Source organism: Mesoplodon mirus (genome assembly GCF_964341445.2).
Source record: "Mesoplodon mirus genome assembly, chromosome: 4".
Lineage (NCBI taxonomy): Eukaryota > Metazoa > Chordata > Mammalia > Artiodactyla > Ziphiidae > Mesoplodon > Mesoplodon mirus.
In genome coordinates, this window is record NC_138979.1 from 53,414,550 (window position 1) to 53,432,913 (window position 18,364).

The 18,364-nt window shown below is 47.9% G+C and overlaps 1 protein-coding gene across 17 annotated transcripts in view; it reads left to right on the forward strand.

Annotated features, from left to right (window-relative positions):
- The first annotated feature begins 11,733 nt into the window (after positions 1 to 11,733).
- TPM1 (tropomyosin 1) overlaps positions 11,734 to 18,364 on the forward strand; it is a 28,177-nt gene continuing 21,546 nt past the window's right edge. For 2 of the 17 annotated variants that reach the window (XM_082616863.1, XM_082616862.1), the window contains exons 1-2: positions 11,744 to 11,986; positions 13,081 to 13,206. In XM_082616863.1, coding sequence (XP_082472989.1) covers positions 11,873 to 11,986; positions 13,081 to 13,206 — 240 coding nt within the window. In that variant the 5' untranslated portion in view covers positions 11,744 to 11,872. Of the gene's footprint in view, positions 11,987 to 12,764; positions 12,891 to 13,080; positions 13,207 to 17,323; positions 17,502 to 18,364 lie in introns of those variants that run through there. The other 15 variants (XM_082616858.1, XM_082616857.1, XM_082616856.1 and 12 more) reach the window with 15 other exon arrangements.

Genomic DNA, 18,364 nt, shown 5'->3' on the forward strand with positions numbered 1-18,364 from the left:
GCGCCTGTCTGAATTGGGTTCAAGTCCTACCCTTGTTCAACCTATAGTCTAGTAAGAGTCTGCTGCTATTCCTACTTGTGCTGTTATTACTTAGGTCTCAGTGGAAGTCCTAAGCTGGGTGCTAGGGGAAGAGGGATAGTACTCAAGGAGTGTTCCCGCTAGAAGAGGCATTAAGACAAGCACACAGATAGCCTGTGATTGTGAAATAGGACACATGCAGAATATGGCAAGGAACCTAACAGGTAATTCAGAGTTATAAGCCCTGTTCCTTTCATATTGTTCCTTTGGAGGGTCTCATATTTACATATAAAACATCGTTGCCAGAGTCCTTTATTAAAGGAGCCTCTGAGCAGTCATTGATTTTTTAATTGTTATTATAAAAATAAAACATGTTCAGGGCTTCCCTGGTGGCGCAGTGGTTGAGAGTCCGCCTGCCGATGCAGGGGACGCAGGTTCGTGCCCCGGTCCGGGAGGATCCCACATGCCGCGGAGCGGTTGGGCCCGTGGGCCATGGCCGCTGAGCCTGCGCGTCCGGAGCCTGTGCTCCCCAACGGGAGAGGCCACAACAGTGAGGGGCCCGCGTACCGCATGCATGCATGCATGCATGCATAAATAAATAAATAAATAAATAAAAACATGTTCATTTTTGAAACTTTGAAAAGTACAGAAAGCATTTCAGAAATTTCTTATAATTCCATCATCTAAGAAACCATAGTCAATATTTTGCTACATATCCTTTTATTTGCATTTTTTCCAGAAGTATTTTTGAGCTCTACTTTTGGAGCCTCTATTCCCTTAGACTTGGTAGCACATTCTTTTGACTTTGCCTCACGAGGCAAATCTTTATCCTTTGAAGGTAGGTTGGTGTTTTGGAACATTCTTAAGTTGCCAGGAACCAGGTTTGGCAAATTTGGTTAGTGATCGAGCTGAAGGCATGTTGCTTTCGGTCCAAACACAGAATGGTAAAGAAATGAAACTCATTTTATTAGGTGGCTTGTAAAATAGCACTAACAACCGTTCCAGGGGTAGCTTGAGATTGAGTTTGCCACAAGCAGTGGCTTAGAAATAAAGGATCTCATGGAAGGCCAGAATGCTGGGCTGGACCACTTTATTTTTTAATTGTTTTTTTTTTTTGGCCGCACTGAATGGCATGTGGGATCTTAGTTCCCTGACCAAGGATGGAACCCACGCCCCCTGCAGTGGGAATGCAAAGTCCTAACCCCTGGACCACCAGGGAATTCCCCATTTTTTAATTGATTTTTAATTTCTGTGTGGCTTTGGCTTGCGTACATGCCAAAGTGGATTTTCCTTCTGAAAGACTTGGGCAGTGATAAGACTTCTGGAATTTTCTGTGATCCACTCAGGAATATATTTTAAAACAACAGTAAGAAAAATAAAAAACTGTTAACACTTTAATTGTATAATTCATAAAAATATTCTACTTATACAAACGAAACCTTAAAGATATGGCTACACTCCTTTTTGACCACCATATCCAATCCTAAACCCCCTCCTCTCTCTCCAGAGGAAATGAATACAATGATCAGATTGATGTGCAAATTTCCAAAATTTTTTATGTTTGTGTGTATACATATACATTATACATATGTACTATATATATCAAACATATCATTTTTAACTAAATTGTGTCATGGTATGTGTGATTCACTGCTTGCATTTTTCACTCAACTAAATGAAAACTGACCACTTTAACGGGGACAAAACATTTAAATATTTAAGTTCTGGTTCACTTCCTTTTGAAATAAGCTCTTAACTTTATGAACAGGCATTGGGAGAATTTAGAATAGTCAGAGAAGTCAGCAGAGGCACATAAGAACTTCCACACTGAGCTAGCCCTAGAATTTATCAGCTCATTATTGTGTGTCTGACAGTGGCACCAAGGAATGCGGTGGGTAGTATGGGCTGAGATCAAACTCCAGGACTAGAGACATCCTAAAACATTCCCATTATTCTTCATGCCCCATGCTGCAACTGTCCTCCACGAATGTATCAGGCTGCTTAAGAACCTATTTCTATTTCCACCTTGCTTCATCTTTAGGGGATAATGAATTCAATGAGTTATATCTGCTGTGAGAAAGATGTTTGCATACCCATTGTCACCATCTGCTCTAGAACATTAACTGGGTTTTGTCTCTTATCTTCACATATCTTCATAGATATCAAAAGAGGATTTTGGTTCAGGGAAATGTGTGTAGACATTCTCTTGTTGCTTCCACTTGGCATGAACAGTAGAGGGAAGGATTAAAGTTGGGAGCCAAGAGTAAAAGCATCAGAACTAAACTGGCTGGCATGGAGGTACACGGATCCCTTGGTTTTCTCCAACCTCTTCCCAAGGCAGATGTCACACACCTCAGCCAGGATCTGTAGCAGCTCCACAGTTTGGGGAGGAACAAGAAAAGGAACAGAGCTGGTAATGCCACGTCTCCCACAAGAAAAGCCTCCCTTGGGTGGTATTTTAGGACATTAGCTCAGGCTGCCTTGTCCTCAGTCATCTCACTGGCATTTAAGTAGCCCCTTGGGTTACAGATCATGGCAGGTGCTGGGAAGTAAAGAAGGCCATGCTAAAAATACCCAGCCTCTTCTGGAACTTGGCTGGCAGCCGGAGCTCCCTCCTCCAGTGCCAGGACCTTAGAAAAAGAACAGAGAATTTCCTTCACCTCAAGCAGCAAGAAAGGTCTGGCTCCCTCCTCCACTGAAGTGACTGAGGTGGAAATTGTCCTCTGGAGAAAACATACTCAAAGATGCATTTCTACTGAGAAATAGCAATTTCTACCAAATCAAGAGAACAGGCTCTCTTAAGGAGAAGCCAGGGTTCCAGTAGAAAACACTTGGAGAGAAGGATTTTGCTAGTCAGGCAAGAAAGGGTCTTTACAAAAACAAGCAAGTTCACTGCCTACTTTCAGTATCCTAGATCCACCCCTAGGCCTCCAAACCAAATCATCTCAACTGAAAACGAAGTTGTTGGCAGTGGGTGGGCATAGGCACAGGAACAAAATTTTAGAAATCCCGGTTTCGACTTGACCTAATTCAGCGGCCCTCCTAGAGCCTGGATGGGTGGGAGGCAGACCTCAGTTCCATCAGGAGGCACCGGGGTTGTCCATATCCACGGTATTTTTCATCAGGTTTCACGGTGTGCAGAGTAAGCGTGGAGCTCTGCTTACCACTTGGGAGGCTGCAGAGATCACTTTCACATATGTTCCTGTTAAGGACATCAGTGGAAACTTGAGAACCAAGTATAAAAATATAAAAATGAATAGGTGGCATCCAATACAAAAGAATGTAGGCATTGCCAGGAAGCAATGATTAAAACCATTCCAAAGCTTCGATATGGCTCCTGAGGCTGGCTCAAGTCTCTAGAAGCCTGTAGATGCTTTCATGTCTGCCCAGGCTATGGTTTGAGGAAGCACTAGATGCTGTCCTGACCACATATTTTGTCTTCATTTTCCCCCAAACATACGGCCTGGATTGACTGGTGACTCATTCCTTTGCCGACCCAAAAGTTTTGAAAGAAGGAGATGTAGATCTCTCACAATTACTTCAAACTCTCCCTTCGAACAAAATCAATGTACTTGCCTATCTCTATGAAGATGTCCTTCTTGTCCAATCTTGGGCCATAAACAGGAGAGTAGGCAAGGTTGCGTTGGCCCAACCGTCCTTTTTCACCAGGTTCTCCCATCATCCAAGAATGAGGGTGCCTTTAGGAGCCTGGGCTGCAGTCCTGAGCTGGCCCACGAAGGGTGAGACACTCCTTCAGTCCCAGTCTCATTACTATCACCTTTTAATCATGTTCATATGTAGAAAAGACCTCTGGTGGTCCCCTCTCCTCTCCTCTTCACCTTATAATGTGTTGCTTTTAAATATGGAATCAAATATTCATATAAAAACAGGTTGGGAATGGTTAATGAAAAGAGCACCATTGCTGGGAGCTGGGGCATCCACGTCTTCGTTCCTGCACAGCCACCTCCCAGCTGGATGATCTTGAGTCATCACCACCTTTGGTTTTCTCATCTGTAGAGTGAGGATAATAGCACTCAACCTGATGCTGTCATCAGAGGTTGTGAGGAAGAGAGAATGAACTTGAAGGTGCCTTCTAAACTTTACATCCATAGGGAATAGTGCCATTCTTGAGACAGCTGAATTTCACATGTCGGCTCGATTAAACCTATACATAGTTGCTGCTGTTTAAAGAAGATAAGATGTAAGGCAGGAAAACTTATGGCCTTTTTTTGTACTGGGAGAACCATTTTGCCTGTGCAAACCCTCCAGGTAGCAAGAGTACTCGGGCCTCGCTGCAGAATCAGGACCAGCTGTGTGTCACTAAACAATGAAGGAAGACATTCACAATGGCCTAGACCTTTCTCAGAGCTCCAAACCCTCCCTGGAAACAGGGCATATTTTCCTCGGGTTTTTGATGGTAGTACCACAAACCCTCAAGAAAGAAAACACTCTTGTGTATGAGAAGAACATGCTGCATCTTGTTCCATGGGACATGACACGCTGCATTCCAAAACTCAGTGCAAGAAGCAATTGTCTGTCAACTTAATTACAGATTCTTCACTTTCCCTTAGTTGCTTGAGTCAGCACTGTGGACTCTGGGGGTGTCATGGTACACAGGTAGAGAGGAATTGCTGCTAAGCAAGGTGGGACTATCAGGTAATTAGGTTTTTGTTTTGTTGTTTTAAACAAACAGACCCTGATGTACATATTCAAGTGAGTCTTTCTGTTAAAGGTGCCGCATTAGTAAGCTGTGCTCATGTTGACTCTTTTCTAACCAAATATTGGGAAATGTAGTCTGATAAGTATGGGCGCTCTAATGGGAGGAAAGGGACAGTGTATTTAACATTAAAGCTCTCCTAGAGAACCTGTGATATGTTCCTCACAGCTATAGGGGGGCCCAGGCAGCATTTGGGACCATGGTAACATAGGTGGAAAAACATATTAAATGACCCCCAGAAAGAGGGTTTTACCCTGCAATATACATAGATGCTTTTCCTGGAGGAAAAGATCCATGTCCTTACCCACCTTCCCTGATCCCATAAATTCTAGTTAAATGCCTTGCACACAAAAGGTGTTCAATAAAGGTTCTGTGGAACCTTTGTCCTATCCTATCACAATACTTACATTCATTCTTCAGAAAGTAAAACATAGAGTCCCTATTTTGAGTGGAAATAAGTCTTTTGAGCCTAGTTTTGTTGTGGTTCCTTCCCAGATACTGTTTCTCCTGCTTACTTGTATGGTTAATAGCCAAGAAACAGTCATTCAACAAACATTTATGGGGAGATGACTGAATACCAAGCACAGGAGAAATCTCCTGGAAATACCAAGGACATTTCTTGGTGTTCACCCAGAACCTCTGGACCAAGGATCCTGTGCAGGCTCCCACACCACCACGATTTGGTCAGTTTTTTAACTTTCAAGAAACACAGACTCTCTCATGTAACCTCAGGAAAGAAAGAGAGTGATTATAAGGACCCCTGGAACTGAGATTTGGTCATCATCTCCCAGTCTATTTCTTTCAGTGGTGCTTCTGTTTATCTTCATATGTCTACTCCATTCTCTTTCTCTACAACCAGACTTCTCTGCTTCCTCATAACTTAAACGATACATGGCCTATTGTGGTATATTAGGAGAAGCTAGTTATGCTTTGGTAACAGATAGCCCCCAGATCTCGGTGGCCTAAAATAGCAAAGTTTTTATCTCACTCATACTACCTGTCCACCAAGGGTTAGTTGGGGAGAGAGGGAGATGTCTACTTATCACAGCCACTTGGGAACTCAGACTGACAGAACAGCAACAACCTTGAAAAAGAACATGGTAAGGCATATACTAACTCTTATGGTGGCCACCATAAGTCACTTTGGCTCACATTTCTTTGGCCAAAGCAAGTCAAATGAAAAAACAAAAAGTCAAATGACCACACCTAACTTAACTGGGTGGGGATGTGCAATCCTACCAAGACCTGACTGGGAAGAAAGCCCAAATATCTGTGAATAGCCTTAATCACTCTCATACAAGGCATCTCTGGCCCAAGATTGCAGCCCCTTTTTTTTCAGCAGCCTCAGCTATTGATTCATATTTTTCATGCTCCTTAGTTCAAACTACAGTGAAAGAGAAGCTGAGGGATGCAGTCCATCTCTGCCTGACAGGCCACAACACTAGGTCCCTGGTTAGCCTATGGATCTTTCCTTAAGTCACAGCCAATCAGGTGGGGAACAGGGATATACACTGTATCCCATGACTGTCTAGCCCACCCCTCTTGATGCTATCCAGGGACCAGGAGATCTGTCTAGTGCAGAAGAAATTGTTGTTTAAGTCACAATATTTTGCTGGTCCTAGCCCTTGATAATAGAAAGGTCATGGATGGTGCAATCCATGAAGCTGGGTTGAGTCTGGCTGATTGAGAGTCATGGGGCAGAATCTCAACAGTAGTGAAATGGAAATGACTGAGTCCAGTTAACCTGCTATGTTAACCCACCAGTCTAGGGATATGGTACCAAGGGATTTTAAAAATTAGCTTTGTGCAGCTCCATTTCCACACTGGACACCACAGTCTTTGACCTCTGAACATAGCCCTAGGTGAGAGGGGCAGTGAGGGGAAGAGAAATGGATGGCTTCAGTTTACATAATAAGACCTGAACGTCTGAACCTGGAATTCAAGGCCCTTCATCATATACCACCCCCCCATCTATCTTTCCAGTCTCACGTCCCAGTTCACCCCCAAGTGAACCTACTGTCGGACCACCATCAAACATTCTCTTTTCTTCCCTTGGCTCATACAATACCCTCCACTCTATCTAACTGCTATCCTTCCGCTAAAATCAGTTTAAAAACCACCACGTTTCAGAGAAGTTTTTATCTGTCTATTCTGACCTAGTCATTTCTATTTCTTCCTCTGAATTTTTATAACCTTGCTCATGCTGGAACACCTGGATGGCATGGATGTGTCTGTCTTATTTGGGGATCCTGGAGCCTAGTGCCTGCCTGGCATACAGCAGGTGTTCACCAGTGGTATGTTTGAATGGATTGTAACACCAGTTCACTTAAGGAAACTTTAGCGCGTTCCTCTACTATGTTTGGCACAATGGAGAAAAGTCGGTAATATATGGTCCCTCTAGGAGTTTCTCTAGTTCAGTTGCCTCATTTTATAGATGAGAAAACTGAGGCCCAAAGAGGAGAAATGACTTGCCCTCTGCCACCCAAGCAACCACAATTTTTTTTTACATCTTTATTTGAGTATAATTGCTTAACAATGGTGTGTTAGTTTCTGCTTTATAACAAAATGAGTCAGTTATACGTATACATATGTTCCCATATCCCCTCCCTCTTGTGTCTCCCTCCCACCCTCCCTATCCCACCCCTCCAGGTGGTCACAAAGCACCGAGCTGATCTCCCTGTGCTATGCGGCTGCTTCCCACTAGCTATCTACCTTACGTTTGGTAGTCTATATATGTCCAAGCCTCTCTTTCGCTTTGTCACAGCTTACACTTCTCCCTCCCCATATCCTCAAGTCCATTCTCTAGTAGGTCTGTGTCTTTATTCCTGTCTTACCTCTAGGTTCTTCTATACATTTTTTTTCTTCTTAAATTCCATATATATGTGTTAGCATACGGTATTTGTCTTTCTTTTTCTGACTTAACTTCACTCTGTTTGACAGACTCTAGGTCTAATCACCTCATTACAAATAGCTCAATTTCGTTTCTTTTTATGGCTGAGTAATATTCCATTGTATATATGTGCCACATCTTCTTTATCCATTCATCCGATGATGGACACTTAGGTTGTTTCCATCTCCGGGCTATTGTAAATAGGGCTGCTATGAACATTTTGGTACCTGACTCTTTTTGAATTATGGTTTTCTCAGGGTATATGCCCAGTAGTGGGATTACTGGGTCATATGGTAGTTCTATTTGTAGTTTTTTAAGGAACCTGCATACCGTTCTCCATAGTGGCTGTACCAATTCACATTCCCACCAGCAGTGCAGGAGTGTTCCCTTTTTTCCACACCCTCTCCAGCATTTATTGTTTCTAGATTTTTTGATGATGGACATTCTGACTGGTGTGAGATGATATCTCATTGTAGTTTTGTTTTGCATTTCTCTAATAATTAAAGATGTTGAGCATTCTTTCATGTGTTTGTTGGCAGTCTGTATATCTTCTGTGGAGAAATGTCTATTTAGGTCTTCTGCCCATTTTTGGATTGGGTTGTTTGTTTTTTTGTGATTGAGCTTCATGAGCTGCTTATAAATTTTGGAGATTAATCCTTTGTCAGTTGCTTCATTTGCAAATATTTTCTCCCATTCTGAGGGTTGTCTTTTGGTCTTGTTTATGGTTTCCTTTGCTGTGTAAAAGCTTTTAAGTTTCATTAGGTCCCATGTGTTTATTTTTGTCTTTATTTCCATTTCTCTAGGAGGTAGGTCAAAAAAGATCTTGCTGTGATTTATGTCATAGAGTGTTCTGCCTATGTTTTCCTCTAAGAGTTTGATAGTGTCTGGCCTTACATTTAGGTCTTTAATCCATTTTGAGCTTATTTTTGTATATGGTGTTAGGGAGTGATCTAATCTCATACTTTTACATGTCCCTGTCCAGTTTTCCCAGCACCACTTATTGAAGAGGCTGTCCTTTCTCCACTGTACATTCCTGCCTCCTTTATCAAAGATAAGGTGACCTGGGCTTCCCTGGTGGCACAGTGGTTGAGAGTCCGCCTGCCGATGCAGGGGACACGGGCTCGTGCCCCGGTCCGGGAGGATCCCACATGCCACGGAGTGGCCTGGCCCGTGAGCCATGGCCGCTGAGCCTGCGCGCCCGGAGCCTGTGCTCCGCAACGGGAGAGGCCACAGCGGTGAGAGGCCCGCGTACCACAAAAAAAAAAAAAAAAAAAAAGATAAGGTGAACATATGTGCATGGGTTTATCTCTGGGCTTTCTATTCTGTTCCATTGATCTATCTTTCTGTTTTTGTGCCAGTACCATACTGTCTTGATTACTGTAGCTTTGTAGTATAGTCTGAAGTCAGGGAGCCTGATTCCTCCAGCTCCATTTTTCGTTCTCAAGATTGCTTTGGCTATTCGGGGTCTTTTGTGTTTCCATACAAATTGTGAAATTTTTTGTTCTAGTTCTGTGAAAAATGCCAGTGGTAGTTTGATAAGGATTGCATTGAATCTGTAGATTGCTTTGGGTAGTAGAGTCATTTTCACAGTGTTGATTCTTCCAATCTAAGAACATGGTATATCTCTCCATCTATTTGTATCATCTTTAATTTCTTTCATCAGTGTCTTATAATTTTCTGCATACAGGTCTTTTGTCTCCTTAGGTAGGTTTATTCCTAGATATTTTATTCTTTTTGTTGCAGTGGTAAATGGGAGTGTTTTCTTGATTTCACTTTCAGATTTTTCATCATTAGTATATAGGAATGCCAGAGATTTCTGTGCATTAATTTTATATCCTGCTGCTTTACCAAATTCATTGATTAGCTCTAGTAGTTTTCTGGTAGCATCTTTAGGTTTCTCTATGTATAGTATCATATCATCTTTTTTTTTTTAATTTTATTTATTTATTTATTTATGGCTGTGTTGGGTCTTCGTTTCTGTGCGAGGGCTTTCTCTAGTTGCGGCGAGCAGGGGCCACTCTTCATCGCGGTGCGCGGGCCTCTCACTGTCGTGGCCTCTCTTGTTGCGGAGCACAGGCTCCAGACGCACAGGCTCAGTAGTTGTGGCTCACGGGCCTAGTTGCTCCGTGGCATGTGGGATCCTCCCAGACCAGGGCTCGAACCCGTGCCCCCTGCATTGGCAGGCAGATTCTCAACCACTGTGCCACCAGGGAAGCCCCCAAGCAGCCACAATTTACTGAGCAATTTGCTATGTGCTAGACAAAACGCTTTTCATTCTTTATCTCATTTTCATCCTTGTAACAATCCTATGAGGGAAGAATTTGTATACCTACTTTACAGAAGAGAAAACTGAGGCTTAAAGAGGTTATAACATGGTTAAGGCCACCCTGCAAGGAGGTGGCCAGGCCAGGTTTAGATCCCAGGGTCTAACTCTGGGGTCTCTATTCATGCCCCCTATGCTGAGCCCAAGCTGGGGAGTCAGCCCCCAGTGGTCAACACATCTGTATATTACCCATAGGCCTTGAACTTTGTCAGTGCCCCAGTGGCTGGGTTCACATCTGGTGATTAAAGGGTCCTGGTGAATTTCTGTGCCATGCAGTACCTATGCACACAAATCTAATGTTCTGACCATCAGGTCAGGGTATTTTTTTTCCCCTCCTGGGCAGTTGGGTTAGTGAAAGAAACCTGATAAAATCCTGGAGAGGAACTTGATCGTTCTCTGAAGGACTTACAAGTTGTTTGGCCTGCCTAAACTGCTCAGATACCGTCCGGGGAATATTCGGTATCCATGTAGTACAGGTTGTGAATTATTCTGCGGGGACTGTTAACAAGACCCTCACCAGCTCGGCCTCAGCCAGTCTCAAGCAGGGCTTTGGGGCAGCCCCTTTCTTCCCCTCCCACCAAAGCTCTGAAAAGAGAAGGCTTTTCCCCAATGGGGGCTGGGAAGAGCAAGAGGTATAGGGAAATCCTCCTGCCTCTAAGCAGAGCTTACTCTACAGAACTGGGCCTGTTCCCTCCTCAGAGCTATAGCTGTGGATACAATGACTTGGCAGGGGTCACATTTATCCCATGTTTTGGCAACCTAGGACCTGAATACCTAACATGGAAAGAGACCAACTCCCTAAAATCAGTGTAAGAAAAATGATTAAAAGTTAGATATGGAAGTACCTCAGGGATCATCTACACCCCTGGATTTAAAGATGAGGGAACTGCAGCGCCGAGGCTAAGTCACTTGTCAAGGTCACAGAGCTGCTGGTGATAGAAACCAAAGACCAGGTTGCCTGAGTCTAAACTCAAGGGTCTTTCCCCTTAAACTCACACGCACCCACCTACACACCAACAAACTCACTCCACCCTTTGCAGAAGTATGGCACACAGGCACACGCAGAACTGAGTCAACTGGGTCCTATGTCCCTAAAGTATACGACTGTCCCTCCTCTGGGGGACAGGGCACCGCATAAGACAGATTCTCAGACATTCTGACCCGTACCAGCAGAGAAAGTCTCAAGAGCAGCACCCCAGACCTTCCTCCCAACTCTTCCTTTCTCTGCTCCAATTGAGTTTCCAGAACGTGAGAGCCCAGGCCGATACCCGGCAGTCTGGGAGCTGCCGGGAGAAGCGCGGGGCGGGTGTCCGGAGCGCACGGGCCCGGGCGCCGGGTACGGGGCCTGATGCTTAGCGCGCCCGGGTGGCGGCTCAAGGGGGCGACGAGCATCCACTACCTGCCCCTCTCCTCCGGCCTCCTGTGACTCAGGACGGCTCGACTGGGGACCCTAAAGGCGGGGCATGGACCCGGGGAGGAGGAGTTGCGGAGGGCGGAGGGCAGAGCTTAGCGCCTCGGCCCTGGCTCGGCCCCCGCGAGGCCCCGGTGCCCTCTCCCCGGAGTGCAGGTTTGGAAGGCAGGAGGCCTCGCCCGGCCGCCGCCTCGGCTGCTCGGGTCCCCATATATAGTCATATCCACCGTCAACTGGGAGGCCGGCAGGCAGCAGCAAATGGGCGAGCGGCCCCCGCGGGAGCAGCGGGGAGGGCGCAGGGGGCGGAGGGAGGAGAGGGGGAAAGGGGGCAGGAGAAAAAAGCTTTTCCAAAAAAGTATTGGCTGTCTTGAGGAATGCGGTCGCCCCCTTGGGAAAGTACATATCTGGGATCAGCAGGCGGCTGTGCGCTCGCACTCCGGATCGGCCTCCCCACCGCGCTGTTGCCTCCCCGCTCCCGCCGCCGCAGCCCCAGGGCCGCTTGCCGCCGCCACCATGGACGCCATCAAGAAGAAGATGCAGATGCTCAAGCTCGACAAGGAGAACGCCTTGGATCGAGCGGAGCAGGCGGAGGCCGATAAGAAGGCGGCGGAGGACAGGAGCAAGCAGGTCTGCCTGCGCCTTTCCGGCCCTGCGCCGGCCGGTCGCCCGCGCTCCGCCCGCCGGGGGCCCCCGAGCCCCGGGACCCGGGCCTCGCACCCCTTCCCGGCCCCTCACTCCGAGGACTCGGGGAGCCACCCCACTCCAGGGCGTCTGAGAAGGGGGAAGGGAAGAGCGAGACTCTGGCTTATTCTAACTTTTTCTCTCGTCTGGGGACGCTTATTTCCCTTTTCTGGTTCCCAGAGCCCGCGAAGTCCCTTCAAGTCCTAGAGGCACTTGATTCTCAGGATGAGAAATCAGTTTTGGATTCGGGGGCGGGGGAGAGGAGGAGGGTCGAAGGGAATCAAGTCCAGAAACTGTTAGAAGTTCTTCTGGACTTTTTGACTGGGGAGTATAAAACATTAAACTGGGAAGGGGGGAGCTGCGAGGGAGTGGGGAGGGACAGTCACACAGTTTGTTCCTAAAAACAAAGATGGACAGACTAGAGAGTACGGCAGGCCGGGAAGACGGGGGCGTTTTTCTGCACCCCCAAGTTGTGGGCTTGAGCCCGCTGAGACCTCCGCAGGAGTCTCGCCCCGGGGGCTGGGGTGGGGTGCAGAGTGGGCTCCGGGAGAGAGGAGGGTTACCTAGGGACCCTTGAACCCCAACTCGGTGGCGCCTCACACCCGAAGGGCCCCAGCCAACTCGGTGCGTGCGTGTGTGTGTGTGTGTGTGTGTGTGTGTGTGTGTGTGTGTCTAACACCCGGTCCGTGCCGGCCGGCCGCGCCCGCCCGCCGCCGCCCCCCAGCTCGAGGAGGACATAGCGGCCAAGGAGAAGCTGCTGCGGGCGTCGGAGGACGAGCGGGACCGGGTGCTGGAGGAGCTGCACAAGGCAGAGGACAGCCTCCTGGCCGCCGATGAGGCCGCCGCCAAGGTACCCGGGGCGCGCGGCGCGGCGCACGAATGGCTAACTCTGTCTCTCTCTCTCTCCCTCCCTGTCTTTCCCTTTCTCTCTCCCGCTGTCCCTGTCCTTCTGGCTCTGTGCACCCACACCCCTCCCCTGCGGGATCACGCTGCCTGCTGCACCCCCCCTCCCGTCCCCGTCCCCCACGGCCAACTCCCAGCTGGAAGATGAGCTGGTGTCGCTGCAAAAGAAACTCAAGTCCACCGAAGATGAACTGGACAAATACTCCGAGGCTCTCAAAGATGCCCAGGAGAAGCTGGAGCTGGCGGAGAAAAAGGCCACCGATGTAAGTGCACGCACACACTGCATCCCTCACCTCCTGCCCTGGTGGCCGCTCTGGGGTCACCACAGGGGCCAGAGAGCAATGGAGGAGGGTCACCTCCTCTTGCTGGAAACTCGCACACAGCCTGCCATGGCCCAGAGCACTGGATGCTGCCTCCGACTGCTACCGCACACGTTCATTTTTATTTCATCCATTCCTCTTTCTTTTTCTCCTTCTTTCCCCCACCCCTGGGGGTGGAGGGGGGTGGGTGAGAAGCTGGAAGAATACAGTAACTGAAATTGGTCTCTGGAGGTGAACCCTGCTCCATGGTGGCAGAAAACCTCCGAGGTGTCATCGCCGAGGTTTGTGCAAACGGAATGCCTAGTTTTCTCCACTTTCTTTCCTTTTGCCATCTCTGGTGGGTGGCAAGGCCTGGTTTTTGGTGGTGGGTCTAGTCAGACTAGAGATGGCACTGAAAAAATGGCATGGTGCTACTTAGAAGGCTAAGCTTGATGGTGGGCCACAGAAACACTTGAGGCCTCCTTACTCACTAAGGAAGCTTAATCCAGCCCTTAAGATCTGCCTGGGAAGACGATATTTGCTTGGGTCTGCAGTCTGAGGGCACTAGATCCAGAAAGTAAGCTGGGAGTTATATATAGCTCAGTGCTTTATATGGTATAGTGAGCTAGCTGCCCCCGACTCTCCTGCTCACCCCACCCCAACCTGTCAGCCGCTGACAACCACCACATAGTTTCAAGGATGATGCACGCACCACAAAAGCTCTGCCAGCATTTTGTCCACTGCCCTCTGGAATCCTTTTAGCCGAAGAGCTTGCCTCTTCTGCTGCATAAGTCAAGACGAGCATTATATTTCCAAAGGACCGACTTCTTTTCACACCATTCTAGAAGCTAATTAAGCCTAGAGGCCCAATTAGGAAAGAATTCGTTGGGAAGTTGGTTAACAATTTCAAGAATGTATGAGCACCAGGGAAACCTATGCCCAGAAAGTTGAACTACCAAGTGCAACAGCAGAATTTTTTGTATGAGAGTAAAGTGTAAATTGCTGGAGGGTCTGGGTCTTGAAATCAGTAAAGGCTTTCTGTGACATGAAAGGCACGAAATGTAATCCCTGAGTGTGCTTTGTAAATGAGAGATCCAGACACAGGAATTTAGAATCTGACAAAAAGAAAGTTTCAGTGAAAAGCAAGGTCCCTGGAAAGGGGGTTCAGGGAAACACTGATTTAGGTAAAATATTTAAGTTACAAACTACCTGGCTTTAGAAAAAGAGCCAAAAAATGCATATAACTCTGCGCCAGTTTTGTGTAATGTAGATCAGATGTCTGCTCCGTATATGGTTAAATGGAGGATGTCTGTCTCCCCGAAATTCTCCAGCAGGACGTTTATTTAGCTTTTTCAAAAGAGCCGCTGATAGATCAAGGAGAGATATTCCTTATAAGGAAAAGAATGCAGAGAATTTGAAAATAGCCCAGTAAGACTGAAAGCAAGAGAAGGAGAAAAATCTACTACAATTCTTAAGGGAAAAAAATCATAATTATTGTAACTATGTGGTTCTATCATGTCTTTATTGAAAAGTCTTGTTTAATGGTGCATTGGAATGAGGTGAGGCAGAAGTGGCAAAGAGGATATTTAAAGCCAGTTCGGTGGGGGAGGGCGGAGCCAGGAGGAGGGGGAGGTTTTTGAAGCTGTGTTCTTTTCTTTCCACTGGAAAACTATCCCTAATATGGTACACTTTTTTTTTTTTTGGTAGTATATTGATCATCTTCCCCTTTAAGACATTTTAGGTTGTTTGGAACCTGTAGGGATGTGCAAGACGTTTGTGAAGAAATGCTATATTTAGAGTGATTCCTAGCTAGTAAAAATAGTGATGACTTGAGGAGGAAGAGACAGATGTCACCAGAGAAAGGTAGGAGAGAGGTCAACTTCCTGAGGTAGAATTGTATTACATTTGGGATTAGGACATTGCACTATTACTCACCAATGTAAAACATTTTCACATTTTTCTACTACTAAAAACATTTTTCTATTAATTTTCCAACACACTTTACAAATCCTATTCCAGAAATGGGCTCTTCCTAGCTTGAAAGGTTGTAATTTGCAAGGTCGGATCTCTGATGGTTTTGTTTTGAATTTTTTGTCGTCCCTCCACATAAGTGAGGCTGAAGGGGATCAAGCGCTCCATTTTCTCTCTGGCCCAACCCCTTCCCCAATAACTGTGATGTCTCTGACATCTGCAGTATGTGAGTCTTTATTCCCTGTAGGTCTTTGCTTTCTAAATCAGTGATTCTCAACCTTACCTAAACAATCACCTAGGATGGTTTTAAAACTTAAAATCCAGGCTGTACCCCAGGCCAATTAGAATCTCTGGGAGTGGAATGCAGGCATTAGTATTTGTTAAATACCCAGGTGATTCCAATGTGCAGCCAAGGCCGAGAACAACTGTCCTAAACTCTTGTATAATGACATCAGCGTGAAAATGAACTCACCTGAAACTGACTTTCCCAGATGTTTGAAAAGCAGGACATTAAGTCACTAGTTGGCTGCTTAGAGCATTTGCACCTGTCCAGCAGTCTCTGCATCTCCTGGAGGCTCCCAGATGCCCCCTTCTCCTGCCCTCAAAGTTGGAGGCCCCCAGTCTGTACTCTTAGGGAAGCAGTTGTGACCTCCCTCCTGACTAGATGAACTGTGTGGAAACAAAGCTAGAGGCTCCACCTACAGGATGTGAGGGCCCATGCTGGGCTTTGTGAGAGTCTCAGCAGAGGGAGGCTGTGAGAAAGTCCATAGCAAATGAGTCAGAAAAGCAAGGAGCTTCCTCATTAGGGCTTTGGCGTAGGAGGGGGTTGTCAAGTGTGTTTTCTTTTTCTTCATTATTCCCACACTTAAACATATAGGAACTGACTTGAAGGGCCTTCTGTGAGAAAGATGAGGAAAGAAAGCTGTGAGACTTAGAAGACATTTAAAAACGTAGCCGAAGGGGAGAATTGGCAGAGGGTGGTTCCCAAAGATTGTGTCCACTTTGGTTTTCATCCAGCTGTAGCCAGACGCTCTCATAGGGTTCTGTAGACTTCCTTGGTGTGCCTTTTAAGACATCTCAGTCCGGCCCAGAATTGGTCAGATTCCAGAAGATCTCAGAGGCTGATCTAAAACCAGAGAAGGTTGTAACTAGAAGGGACCCTTGAGATGATTGTTTTTGTGGAAAGGAAAGTAGGTCCCAGATAGGCTGGAGGGCTTGAGGTCCCACAGCTGGTTATAGGCTGTAGCCTGACTCTTAAGACAGTGCCTGTGTATTTATTAACTAAAGCTATCATTTGAGTTAACTACGTACAAGGTATTGTGCTTAGTGCTTTCTGTCATTTCATAATCCTCACAGCAGCCCTATGAAAAACGTACTACTATTAACCGTGCTTTTACAGATGAAGTCAAGTTGTTTTCCGTCACACAACCAGGAGAGAACCAAAAGCCAGATTCTAACCTAGGGAGACAGCATTTAGGAGGTTTAACCTCTATGCAATATGTTAATGGTTTTCCCTTCATGAGTTTGGAGGGAAGGAGAGTTGTTGTGGTTAGGATCTTGTGTTCTGGGGTTCTTTACATCGAGGAACAATCCCTTTGGGGGTACATTCCAGCCCCAAACCCCTCGCTCGGCTTCTCTCCTTCCTGGGCATGGGAAACTGGCAGTCCCGAGCGGAGCGCTCGCGCCGCCAAAAGGCGGCACCGTCGCCCTTTGCAGCCAAATCCGTTACTCCGGGTTTCCCACGGCGCAGGGGAGGGGCGCTGGGAGTCGAAGTAACAACCTCGGCGCGTTGGCCACCCTCCCGCTCACCAGGTGCCCCGGCAGCCTACGCACCGCGCCTGTCAGCCCCGCGGCCCTGAGCATGCGCGGTGCCTCCCGCGGTTGGCGAATTCCCGGGGTCCGCGGCGCGCGCCCCGCCCCGCCCACTGGGCCCGCCCCCGGCGCTCGCGCACCCGCCTGCGGTTCGCCTGCGCAGCCTAGGAGGTCGCGACTTCCGGGCTGTGCCTGGGCCGCAGGGGGCGCTGCCGTGGCGCGCCGCGGCCTGGGCGGGGTGGCCAGGCGGTCGGAGTGCGGCAGGAGCAGCGGCGGCAGGAGCGCAGCAGCCGGTCTCTCCCGCGGCAGTCCTCCAGCCTGCCGGCCCGCCGCCGCCCGGCGCAATGGCGGGGAGCAGCTCGCTGGAGGCGGTACGGAGGAAGATTCGGAGCCTGCAGGAGCAGGCGGACGCCGCGGAGGAGCGCGCGGGCAGCCTGCAGCGCGAGCTGGACTACGAGAGGAAGCTGAGGGAGACCGTAAGGGACCCACCCATCACCCATCCCCGGAGGCGCCTTCTCCCCAGTCGGCCTCACCGCGCCCCGCAGGGCCCCCGGGAGCCCACCTTCCCCCGCCACCCCTCCCCCCGCCTCGGGGCGCACCTGGGCCCGCAGGTGTCGGGCTCTGGGGAGGGGCGCTGCCTGTTCACTTCAGCCCTTTTCATCTCGCTGGTCTAAAGAACCGAGGGAGAATTAGTGGTGTTGAGAAGGTTCTGGAAGCATCTCTTTCCCAGAAGGGACTCTGTGTCTGGGGTGTTTGCGTTCGGCCCGGCGTCTCGGGTCCCCGGCATGTGCCCTTTGCGCTGCTGGCATTATTTACTCGGAGCGTGGGGACGGAAGAGGTCTCTCCTTTTGGAAATCCGTTCTTTTGGGAAGGGCGCTAACAGGTCATGTCTGAGGCATTGTCTGGCTTTGGGGCCCGGGGATGCTAAACTCCCCCATCCCTGTTTAGCCTTGGCTTCTTGAAAGCCTGTTTCTCTGGAGGTGGTTGAGACACTGACAGCGCGTGTTCTGACTTAGTATGCGGCCCTTTGCCCTTCCCTTTCTTAATCATCCCTCCTCCCAGGTTCTCCTGTACAGGTAGATGTTCCTTTGTTACCGAGTCTTGAAAAAGTTGGCTAAATAGCTACGATTATTGGGTGTTTTCTCCTGCCGGCTTCCCCTCCCCCACGTTGAGTGTAATACCTGGCTTCCTTCTTTTCCACTAAGGCAAATGCATCCAGCACACCGGAACAGGATTTCAGAGGTAGTTAAGGCATTTGCTGTTTGTTGATTTTTGAGTGTGTGTGTGTGTGTGTATGTGTGTATGTGTTTTAAATCAGGATACTCAAACACCTTGGGAA